Here is a 12982-nt window from a genome sequence, read left to right as displayed (position 1 = left end):
AGACTGGTAAATGTTCATTGTAGTTATCACAGAGTGTTGGGTTATAATAAATTGTTTTTATTATAGGGTTTTTCGTTTTATATTTTATTTAATGTTCTTTTGTTTGTGTAAGCTGTTATAATTAGGAACAAATAAATTCCAAACTCAACATCTGCCACAGAGTTTTGAATGGAGTTAGAAAAAGGAACTCAGCTCCTTCCTACATGAGAAAGCTTAAGTCCCTTTGTTCAGAGCTGACGCGGACCTCCTTCTTCTTTAATTTGAGATGCAGTAACTGATGAGAGATGAGAAACATGCAGTGGACCTCTTCCAACCGGGTTGACGGTTAAGACCCCGCAAGTTACCTTTGGAGCTGACTTTGATTGGACAGGAGAACACACACGGTCCCCTGGCATATTTTTGAGTTGAGTTCAGACTTTTAATTTTTGACTGAACTGACAGGTAAAAAAGTGCTCCTTCAGAGTGAGTCTATAGCACCCTCCTGTCTGCAGCCACCCTATCTCTTCTGCCAAAGACGGGAGATTTTGCTTTACTTTAAAACTGTAGACTAGTTGAGACCGATGGAGCTGGTGCTTTCCTGGACAGTTCTATTATGGACAGTCTGTTTTGTTTTTCTGCGAGAAACTTATAAAGTATCTATTTTGTCAGATCAGACATAGGACCAGGACAGGTGGACAGATGTGCACCAGCATAAAGGGTAGAACATGTGTTTATGTGACAGTGTGGGTAATGTGAGGGGTTCTTTTCTCACTGTGTGTGTGGGGGGTGCATGTGAGTGGAAGGCTTTGTTACTAACTTTATTAAATAATCAAACATAAAGCCATAAGTTACATGGAAATTGAGATCTTCTCTCTCTATCTCTGTCTCCTTCTTTTTCTCTCTCATACATCACAGTGATGTATAGGCTCGACTCAGTCTCTCACCACCCTGACGCAGAGTCAGCCATAGTACAGCCTGATAAGCTACAGCTCCATTTGAATGAAATCTGTCACCGGCGTTAGATTCTAAATCTTTGCTCTTTCACCATCATCTAGCGACTCAATTAAATGCGGGTTTGTGTTATTACACACTGAACTTGTGGCTTCTCACAGCCTGGACTGACACTGTCACAACCTGCCTGTCAACTCCTTTTGTTAATCAGCCTCATTAAGGCTCCTCTCAACAGTAAATGGGAGTAGACCCATGTGATTTGGCTCTGGACTCTCAGTGCATTGTTGTATTTTGTTCACAACAGGCCAAAGCGAGGGCCACACAGCCAAAAGTCATGTTTGCACTGGAAAAAGAAAAAGGACACAAGAGGTTCTTTAACACAAAAGAAAGGACTTGGAGCGCCACTGCTGGGTTTAGGATGGCTGTCTGTGGGCGGAGTTTATTGTGCTGAATACAAAGCTTTGGCAGCTCCAGGTTCCTATCAGATGCCAGTGCGTGTGTGTATGTGCACTGGGTCGTGCATTCCCTCACTCCTTTGTTTACGCTCTCTCCCCGCTTCCTCCAGGGACCCTTGTGGAAGTGGGCCTGCCATCCTCCTGCCAACCAGACCTGATTTAACCATTTTTCTTCGACAAAACAATCGTGTTTGGCCCGAGGGCCAGTGGCCGATGGCTGTTGGCTGATGGCCGGTGGCTGGCGGATGGCTGTCTTCAGATCCTGGTAACCTAAACTGGTCCGAGCGGACAGCCTCCTTAAGATCTCATTTGGCTTTCAGGTGACAATGTGCTGTCCATCATGGGACTCCTCTGTGATTTGGCTACGTGTGTTTGGTGGGAAGGACTTGTGTGTCTGAGCTTCTGCTACAAGTCATTTTTATACCTGTGTGCCTTGGTGAACGATTGAATACCCACACAGTTAACTAATCTTGTTTTCCCCTTTTAGCTTCATACTGAGAATGAAAATGAGACCCTTAATGAAATGTCTTAACGTTCTTGTGCGGAAATTGTTTGTACTGCAACAAATTAAAACACACTGGGGAATGGAACCTGGATAATAAAGACAGGAAAATTCTCAATAAATACACTGTATATTTAAAGTCTTTTATTTGGCTTTAACAAACAACAACTAAACGGTGCATGTCAAAAATAGTAATGTCATTTTGTGAATGTGGCTTTAGGATTCACTTATAAAAAGTAAGAGAGAGCCATTGGAGGCTGTCCCATGTATGAAGAGTCGCTAATTGAAGGCAAAGCTAATTAGGACACTACATATAGAGCTGAGAACACATCCTTTTTTCTTGTTTTCTCTCTCTGCCTCATTATATGAGAATGAATAATGACCAACATATACATTAAGCACTGCTATAATTGTGGTGGAATTAATGATTCTGAAAATAAATCTCTTTGAAAAGAGAAGAGGAGAAATAAAAGAGGGAGCGGGCCAAAAAGGTCCTGAAGTGTGAGCGCATACGTGTTTGTGTGAAAGCGCCAGTGTGTGTGTGTGCGTGTGTGTGTCGGTAATGAGACTTCAGAGTTGGTGCTAACTTACTCTAAATAAATCTATGATTAGCATTTTTCCCTTTAAACGGAATAATTTCAACTTTGATATCTGTAATTGTGCTTAAGGGCTTCTGCGCTCCTCCGCTAGCCCACTCTTCAGCTCATGCAGAGACTATCACAGTGGCGTTTTATTCACTTAACACTTCATTCACAACCTGGAATAATGAGAGCCGCTGAATACTCTTTTAATAAACCCATACAACGCGCAAAGTGAGGCTCAACGTGAATGTGTGCAGCGGAGAAATCTGCTAGTGTGCGGCATGTAGCAGGGTGTATGCAGATACGCAGAACACACAGCAGAGCGCGCACTCAGAGTGATCAATCATCTGTAACACACACTTTCAAACAGGCTCGGACACCAAGAATAGAAGAGTCTGCAATCCACTGGAGGCTCACACCTTCCTCTGCACGCGCGTACGTGCACACATACACGGTACATACATAAAATTATGCAAAGAGGTGCACACACACACACATGCAGGAGCACCTTCCCAATGTCACAGAGGGCCTTGTTATTTGCATGTGGCAGTGGATAACCAATAGAGGGTGGTGTTGCATTGCTGGTCTCAGCACAGAGGGTCATAATTTTTAGCTGCGAGCGCGGAGCTCATCACTTCAGCACCTGCCTTTTCTAATCTGCTTTTCATTGCTGATGACTGGATAAAAAAAAAAAGAAAGAAAGAAAAAAAAAAGAGAATCAAGCGCTTTAATGGATGAAGCTGACATTAAGACTTGATGGCTGCTGTTAAAGAAGACCTGTCAGCTGCTCATTGATAAACTGTGTTAGAAATGTGACAAGCAAATGATGTCTAATAAAATTGCGTCTCTTTAACTTTTGGTCCATCTTGAGTTTATGACACAAAATTTAACCAGTTCTCTATGATTCTGTTTTTACTGTGTATTTAAACTAAATAATATATATGTATTGGTTTTATTTGTTATTTTCATTTTTTTTTTTTTGAAGATACATATCACATATCTCCTTTGGCCACTAAAGGCTGTTTCCAAGGTTAAGAATTGAAAAGTAACTCTTAAAGCCACAGTGGCAAGATAAAGTCCTAAATATAAATAAATAAATAAACGAAAGGGTATTTTTGGATGCACCTGCCCAGAGCATGTGACCATTTGCTTCGCTGACAACCTGGTCTAAAGAAATTTCGGTTTGCTTTAAAAAATGAAGAAAAAAAAAGAAAAGAAAAACATCCTCTCATAGCTCACTTTTAAAGCTCACTGAGCCCATTTACTTCCTTCCTCGTCCTGCTTTATCTGCCAGCCTGCATCCAAACACATAAACATCAATATTAGCAGTTTAGTGGTGAACAGTTGTTGGCAAAGTGATCTTAAAACTCTAAAGGACACCTCCACGTCCCTCTAATTAAAATTTAAACGCCCAGCCGACGCGATGGGTGATGGGAGGGGGGGAGGGAGAAAAGGCTTATTTAGCATTAACATAAAAACAAACAGCCGCATATATATATGCAAATGAAGGAAGGGCAAAAGCAGGATGCCGTGAGCCATCCGCCATAACTCACACTGATGGCCTTTAAGTGAGAAATCGCCTTCGAAAAACGTCCAATAAGAAGGCGGAATGATGCACCTGTCGCCCATCTGACTAATGAGCCAATCAGGTTGCAAGGACAAGGAGCACATCCAGATAGTGATGTTGGCCTGGAGTGTCACTTCACACTGAAGGCACTCAAGATTCTACAATGGTGGAGATTTCACAGCTTTGGATGATACAAAAAATGATCCAAGAAGTCAAAATTGCATCTTAGAAACAACAAACCTGCAATAAGGAATGATTCCTCACTTGTTGTAACCTCAGCAAAATGATAACAGCGAGAAAATGATTCCAAGGCAGCCTTGGTGTATCTGTGTGTGTGTGTAGTGAATATGAGCGACAATGAAGACAGCTTCTCCTTCTTTTCCTCCGTCCATCCACGGGCTGCTCAAAGCAGCTCTAATCACATATCTTCATTAAAAAAAAAAAAGGTACTGGCTCTGAGTTGTGCCTTAAAACTGACAATGATTTACATTTCAACATAATGCTCTCTGTCGCCTGTTATTGTGACAAAGTGCTGCATAGATCCCTCCTAAAATGAAAGTGGGTGTTCTGTTGTGTGTGCGACAAAGACATTTGGACAAACCTGCCATCCTCTCCTTTTTCTTGTAAATGAGCATGGGAAATCTATTTATGTACTCCTACAGTATACTGGTGGAATAAGGAGAGGCTCTTGGCTTGTTGGGAGACAGCCCGAAAACAGACGAGATGAGCCCCGTGAAGATATATTGAAAGAAAGAAGAAGAGGGACAGAGGAGGGAAGCGCCAGCACTCGAGGCAACGCAGGGAAAGTAGCAAGAAGTCCAAACACAAAGCCAGGCAGATGAAGGATGAGAAAGGCGTTCTCACTGGATGATCTGCTGCTCTGACAACACCTGGCCCAGGAACAAACTACAGGCTTGTCTAGATGCAAGGTGGGAGGGAAAAAAGAACCCCGAGGCCTGCATCCCCCCATTTCAACTGCGAGCGGCAGGATAGAGATGGAGCGACCAAGTAGAGACGAAGACATGCAGATGAAGAGGAAAAAAAAGAAGTGTTTCTGGAATGTGATAGCAGCTAATCCAGCTCAGAAGCGTGATGTGGGGATGAAGGAGTTGGCAGCTGCAGTTTCTAGTCAATGCTGACTGGCCACAACTTCAATCCTCTGCTTTTAAAAATACTGATGTTCCTCTAATCTAAATCTAAGGGGTTTCGTCATATAGAGAAACCAGTGCTCAGCTACTGCCACTAAGACATTCAACCTCACTTTCCCCAAACACACACCTCACCTCAACACTCACCTATCTGTTTCTCCAAGTCACCAAATTTTACTTTTGCTTTGGAGTCTCCCTCTCCTCTCCCACAGAGATGTGTGGGGATAGAAAGCAAAGGCTCCCTACTGTACCTGCCTCTCTGTTAAACAATGGGTGCTACTGGGGAGGCAGTCAGCAGGAAGCAGGCAGAGATGCTCCTTTCTGCCACCAAACCACTTATCCATCATCAGCCTGAATCTTCCAACTAAACACACACTTAATGTGCACACACATGACTCTCTAACTGCAGTGGCTACATTTGATGGAGCGACAGAGATGTGTAGCAATTATTAAAGCTTTTCCCCCCTCTAATAGAAACCTTATTTTAATTTTAAATAAGAGTAAATTAGGATTTTTCTTCGCGATAGGATTTTTAATCACCCCACCACTGATCACAGGAAATCGCTTTTGAATCCACACCTCCAATTTCTCACATATTCGTTTTCCACTTTAACGAAAATCAGTTTTAGAGTCACCGTGAGGTCACAACCCTGCCCTGTTAAAACACTAACGTCTCCCACGGAGAGCCTAAATTAATTCTTAATTCTCTGACGTTCTTACATAATTGATAAATAAGATCAAACTATTTAAACAGAAGCACGTGTAAATTTAGAAACCGAGCTTCTCACGCTGGGTATCGATGAGCGATCTGAAAGAATGAAAATGTTTGCGATCGATACATTTTTACGCATATCTAGGCCGCGACGCAGTGGTTTGACTCGAAGTCGAAAAATAAGTTAACACGGCTGCAGGCTGTAAATTAATAAAAATAATATACGCAGGCGTATCAGATGGTCAGCTGATAAAGAATACAGATGCAATCCGTTCATAACATAATTTAGAATTTTGATGTTCTTGCGCAATCAAATGTCCAAAAAGATTAATTTTGTTTCGGGGCACACGCAGTATTTTATGACAGCCCTGTGAGCGTCTCTGCATGTAACAGTTTGGTTGAAAGGGGACAAACGGAAAGGTGACATTAAAAACTATATTTAACAGTGAGATAAATTTAATTTAAGGCATTAGCGCTAATTAGTTGTGCGTAAAGTATAACAATAAGACATTACAAGTCTGAATATGTTTTAAATGTGAACACAGTCTCATGCAAAATGTCCAGCATCCTGCGGACCGGGCATTCTGCCCCCCGGGTCACAGTTAAACACGAGAAAATCCTGGTTCTAATCGTGATGCTTTGTCGGCGGTGAGCGACTCTGACCACTAGCGCCGTGCGCGCCACACGCCCCTGCGTGTGCGTGTGTGTGTTTGTGTGTGTGCGTGTGTGTGTGTGTGTGTGAAAGCTACCACTAGTCGCCCCCAGTGCTCTTCAGTCTCCACTCTCCCTTCTCACCGCAGACTGAACGTCACGTCCGCACTTGAACTTGAGTTTTCTCCCATCGTAGAAGCCAGAGAGCCGCACAGAGCCGCACAGAGTCGCACACAGTCCGGGGATGCGGGACTCTGCAGCAAGCACAAAGAGAAAAGAGGGTGTCAGTCTGTACTCAGACCAGTACTGGGCTTTGACTTGAAGAGTTAAAGTCTAACCCGCCCGCCCGGCCGGCACTGTCAGTGCAGCAGCTGAAGTGCCCACCACTTGGCGACATCTCGTGAAGTGCCGTGAAGAAAACTGGATTCCTATTTTACGCACGTTTAGACGTTAATTGGCGTCCTGTCACCTTCTTCATCCACGCAGGAACGAAAGGTGTCCACTGTGGCCGGATAGTGGACACAGGTAGTGACTGACCAAGAAGTGACCGCCGACCTCCCGCGACTTACCGTGTCTCCATCCCTTCAACACCGCGTCTTCATCGGCTCTCCTGTGACAGATGGTGTGAGAGCAGCGGAAGGAGGACCCGGACTATCGCCCATCCTCATCTCCACTGTGACCGAAGAAAGGTGCACAACCACTTTGACGACGAGAGCCCAGGAGCCGAGCGCTGCGCCACGGCCGGTCTCACCAGAGCGCAGGAGCCGCTGCACACTGAAGAGACAACCGCCGCGCGGGAGTCAGCTCGGGGGCCACATTTGGAGCCAGTGCAAAGCGGGCAATTTGAGGTGGCCAGCGACCGGTCGGTTTTGGGGCCAGCTTGGCCAGTCACAGAAACAGCAGGAGGAGGTGGAGGAGAAGGAGAGCCGACCCTTCCAGCGCCGCTCTCCGGGCGATGCCAGTGTAAATGCCAGGGCAATGTCCCGACGCAAGCAGGGGAACCCGCAGCACCTGTCCCAGAGAGAAATAACATGTAAGTACATTTGCAAGAGTTCACAGCACCACATTAGACTCTCTTTTCCTGTCTCCGTTGTCATTCGCAGAAGCTGAGTGTTTCATCAGTGCGTAAAAAAATAACATTTTCAAACTTGGAAGAGAAACTTTAGAGCCTCACAGAGACCAGATTATCCTCTGCTGGTATATTAACAAAATTAGATGAAAGCTTTAATGGCTTTATGCGATTATGGCGTTCTGCAAATAACCCGCTATCATTAGAACAAATTTACACATGGAGCACGGTGAGTCAAATCGTCTTTGGCTGCGTGTTCGACTTTTACTGTAAAAACTGCTCGTGGAGGAGTCGGAGATCCTTCCCGCTAGATTATTAAGACGCACATTCTTCTTTATTCCACTTTTTATTTGAAATCGCTCCACCATCAGGGAGGCATGTAGTCTTACGCTTAATTTCCAGTTGATAATAAAAACATATTCGTAATCCCTCCAATTCGAACCACTTTTAAACTTTACTTTTAATATCGTTTCTTTTCCGGCGAACACCTTCAACTTCAGCTTTGTTGTATTTGTGTGAGATAAAAACACGAAAGACCAGTTTTTTGATTGAAATTAAATTTGAACAAATTCTATTGATCCGCTGCATTTTTAAAACAGTGTTCCATAGGCTACTTATTTTTTTTCACTCAGCAGGAAACTTTTAACACGTTTTAACAAGAAATCAAGTAGATCCTCTGCTTCTCTCGTCGCACTCCAAAGTAGGCTACACGTCTCTATTTTGTTTTACTGCATGCTACTGGATCTGGCACATTATAGCTTCGTGCAAACCCGTTTATTTTCTGGTAAATTATCAAACTGTTAGTGGTGTTTTATTTTGCGTGACGGATTCAAAGCGTGTTCTTCTTTCACACGTGTAATATTAATGCGGGGTTCGGATTATTTAATTTCATGTACGCATCGACATCGGGGAAAAAAGGTGTTTCCTCACTGCACATTTACTCAGAGAACAGTGAGTAGCGGCTTTTAAAGACCAAGTGTGGGTGATTAGTGTCAACTCCAAAGCGTTTATTCAATGACAACGCGTTTTTTGTAGAATAAATCGACTTCTTTGACATACCATTGGAACAAAATTAAGCAAGCGTATTTCAACAGGAAACTCAGCGTTCGGCCTTCTAATTTAACTCTACTACTCGATTTATTTATTTATTGTCTATATTGAGCCGAAACCCTTGCCGCTAAACTTTTCACAATACAGTTATATTTTTTGGCCTGCGATCAGTTTTCTGGCTGATGTGGCTGCAGCGTGCTGGCTGATGTGTTCTGACAGTAGCGCACACCTCCAGGAGCTCTCACGCAGGACTTTAATAAACGAAAACATAATTTTAGTAACTCACACTCAAAGGTTTGAGGGATTAGTATAAACACTCTTGTTAATTGTTTAAACTTTTGCATTAGTTGGTTCAAATCACACAGGAGGAAATGAAGATTTTTATGTTGCTGTTGTTAGATGTAGTGCATGCTGCTCCTCTCTGTCCTCCAGCATGAGGTTATTCTGGGTTATTTCCTACATCAGATCACTTAAACCATGGTGCATCAGTGTTCACCTCTGTGGCGCATGGTGCATGGAAGTCCTAGATTTACCGGTAGAACCTCAGCAATTTTGTGCGCTTATTCCATGCGTGGTTTTGGGCCACACTGCTTGGCTTGTGTGTTCCTTCATTCCTTAGCTGCAAGGCCTTATTTTATAGCAACTACTGCCAACCACTGCAGCTGTATGCAGGGACACACACACGAAAAGTCACTGCATGTGGTTTAGATGTCAAATCACCCCATGCAAACTGGAGGTTTTGATTCAACAACAGAGCTACAACTTGATGTGGCAGCTTGTACACAGGCCTGCAGTGTGTACTTGGTTACCTTTTGAAATGTGTCACATTGTGCACGCCGCATGCTTCGCTGTGACATCAGCTTCTGCAGCAAAGAACAGTGAATACAGATAAATATGCAGGTATCCCGTCACATGACGTGGAAAGCTGAGAGAATATGAAGACAGAGGCTAATAAATGAGATTCCTCTTTGTACTTTAACAAAGGTGCTTTCACACACACTGTGTGTGCAGTTTAGCTGCGTCCAGGGAGCAGGTCCAACCTGTCTGTCTGTCTCTCTGTCTGTCTGATTTATCACCATTCAGGCTGCAGCATGATGCTGTACATACCATAATTTATGTGTAAGAGAAGCTCCCCGATTTACTATGCTTGAGTACACACACACACACAAACACACGCACACACGCACACCGACACACACACAGATATATCTTCATGTGGACATCAACGCACGCACACACATATATGCAAATGCACAAATGTGAATCCCCCTCGCCGAAATCTACATAATTCTTCTTGAGCTGTCAGGTGGCAAAATCCATCTGACCTGGGTTTTAATGCAGAGCATTTTTAATTTAGATTTGGCAACATGACGTTCCAGGCGCAGCAAAATGTGTTGGGTACGTATTCTACATTTTAGAAGACGAACTACAGTCGCTCCCCGTCTTTTGACATTCAGTTATCTTTTCCTGAGAGGGAAGAAGCGTTAGGAGACGCGAGACACATTTCCTGGAGTTTAAGTCGCTTGTTTGTTTAAATGAAATGTGTCAAGGCCTCAGTCACAAAGCAATGCTCCTCCTCTCGGTGCTCAAATTATTAGGGACGTTTCCCTGGTACTAAGTTGTAGTGCTTCTTTTTCCCCACAAATGTCACCTCAGAGAGTTGTCTTGGAGCTTAAAACCCCTCCTCTTATTCATCAGTCTCATCTTGTGAAATTAGTAAGGGATCACGATGTGGACCTGGAAACAATATTCAATCCACCCAATAAAAATTGAGAAAAAGAATGTGCATGTTTATTTACGCCTTCACTAGAAAATATGAAATATGCACTAAATTTGGTGCTGTACGCCGTCCCTGTCACCAAATTCACACTCATTTCCTGCCACGTTAAAATCAAACAGTCTGTCCTGGAAAGTGCAAAATCTTATGAAAATTTGGAGCATTTTATTAAGACATACGCAGGAAATACTAATCAGTAGAAATCTATATTGCTTTGTTTGTCTGAATGATCTGGTGTACGTTTTAGTGCCACGATGCCAGGACAGTTTACACCTGAAGGTGCAGACGTGCCTTCTGCTTCTCATTCACTGCAAATAACCCCGGCTTTCCTCCGAGAGGCTGATTTAGTGTGAAGAGACGCAAACAGGACGAGGGCTGCCATTGTAGCTGCACGCACACACACACACACACACACACACACACACACACACACACACATTCACACACAGAGGGCTGCGTGTAAATTGCAGTCGCCCACTTGAGATGCATGTTTCCCTTTGGCTTGTCAAATAGCCGTGCACCCTGCTGGGGCTAAGTCTTTGTTAGAGAGCGAGAGAAGCCAGCGCCTCCTCCTTTTATGCGCTGAAGCATTTTGTAGATCAGGTGCTTTTAAAATGCCACAAATGAAAATGCACTTCTTCACTGTGTCATATTAAGTATCACAGTTGATTGTTATGTACGCACGGTGATATTTCTAATAGTCACAACATTCCTGATATTCACACATGTCTTCCATTTGTCCTCCAGTGTAAGAAGCTGCACTGGTTTAATCTTAAATGGGGCGGCACACGAAACCACTGCAAAAACAAGGAACATATTTGTAATTGTGAGTTGTTTTCATTGAAATGAAAGAGGTAGCCCTGGGCAGGAATCTCTGTGGCGATGCCTGCGTTTTATCCATAGTAATCTCAGACACCATCTCTGAAAAGAGACGTTGCTACAGTTTGTTTAAATGTCAGGTTTTAATCCTGTCAGCGAGGATTTCTTTTTTCCCCCCGCAGTAATTAAGAATTACCACTTTTGGTTATTTATGGTTTTGTAGAAAACAAATTACAGTTTTATATATATATACACATATAGTAGAAATTCTCTTTATATACAACATTGAAGTTTTGACTCTTAAGAGTGTGTGCATGTGTGTGTGTGTATGTTCATGGACACGCAGGATGGGTTCCAGGATCCTAAAAAACATGCCTGAACTCATTTTGTTGATCAGTTGATTCACACTATTGATACACGCATACACACTCATACACATTTATGCTGTTCCAAACCCTGCATACCCCCGTGCTGGTTTGCTCAGCTGAGGCTTTACATCTGCCTTCTGATCCTTGGCCCCCCCACTTTTTTTGTCTGTGTCTATGTCTCCCCTTCTCTCTCTCTCTTTTCTCTATCCATTTCTTTCTCTCTCTCTCTGTCTCTATGTCCCTCTGTCTCCTGTCTCCTGCTAGGGGGAGCTCTCAGGCTGTCAGCGCTGCGCTTGCTCTGCCTGGGAGAATGGTAGCGGAGTGTAAATGTGGCGCGTGTGTGTGTGTGTGTGTGTGTGTGTGTGTGTGTGTGTGTGTGTGTGTGTGTGTATGTGTGTGTGTTAATCAGATGACATCAGTGCTGAAAGACCACATTCACCTCTTAACTGTCAACAGCTGCACACCCTGTACTTGACTGTCTGTCTCTCTGTGGCACTTCTTATTTACAGCATGTACTGTCAATTCACAGCAGTGTCTGACTGGCATCTCTAGCAGTATGAGTGTGTTGATACTGCTCTGATTAGACTACATCTTTACTTTGAAGCCTATGTGTGTTTGTTTTTTGCGTATATATACCACGCGTTGCTCTATTTTAGGATGTGTTTTCTGATGAGATGGATTCGTTTTGAAGACACGTTTCGCTTTATTTTAATTAAACATTTTACAAATGTATGTAAATTGACTTGACTCTGTTGTCTGTAATAAACAACGGAGCTCTCAGTTGCACACTTTTATTAATTTCAGAGGGTATTCATAAATTATATAATTGTTCATGTGGTTGAAAATATGTTTCAAATACAAATACAATCGAGGTTTGTTATTTTGAGGATGAAGAACTTCAGCCATGCGGTTGACATGCTCTCATGCTGCATTTCCGAGGAGCGCTTGATTCCCACCACAGCGCCTCGCAAGCAGGTGGCTCTGCTATAGTCTGATCTCTCTCTTTATCATCAGACTCGGGCAAATGTTTAAAATTATTCGCCTGTGATCCACACGCGATTGTGTCGACGCTGTGATCCAGATTTGGGCCAGAACGGAGGATTTACCTTGTGATGAACTTGAATTAGCTTTGAGGTGAAACAGATTATGCAAAACCAGGTCAAATCTGAAAATAGGCTGCGAGTCATATCAGTGAAACTTTTGTCCACGAACAGTTCTTCTATTTATGTTTAAATGTTTTTACTAGCTCTAATCAAGTAGAATTAAATGTTTTTATATATATATCTGATAGATTTTTTTTCTCCGCAGTGTTTTCAAGCATTTGTTCGGTTTTGTTTTGATAGTTGACAGGAG

The 12982-nt window shown here is 43.1% G+C and overlaps 1 protein-coding gene across 2 annotated transcripts in view; it reads left to right on the top strand.

Annotated features, from left to right (window-relative positions):
- The first annotated feature begins 6680 nt into the window (after nt 1–6680).
- bcl11ba (BAF chromatin remodeling complex subunit BCL11B a) overlaps nt 6681–12982 on the top strand; it is a 39256-nt gene continuing 32954 nt past the window's right edge. For both annotated transcript variants that reach the window (XM_047610989.1, XM_047610988.1), the window contains exon 1: nt 6681–7579. In XM_047610989.1, coding sequence (XP_047466945.1) covers nt 7525–7579 — 55 coding nt within the window. In that variant the 5' untranslated portion in view covers nt 6681–7524. The remainder of the gene's footprint in view (nt 7580–12982) is intronic.

The sequence above is a fragment of the Mugil cephalus genome, chromosome 17 (assembly GCF_022458985.1).
Source record: "Mugil cephalus isolate CIBA_MC_2020 chromosome 17, CIBA_Mcephalus_1.1, whole genome shotgun sequence".
Taxonomy (NCBI): Eukaryota; Metazoa; Chordata; class Actinopteri; order Mugiliformes; family Mugilidae; genus Mugil; species Mugil cephalus.
This window is presented reverse-complemented; position numbering and strand designations above follow the sequence as displayed.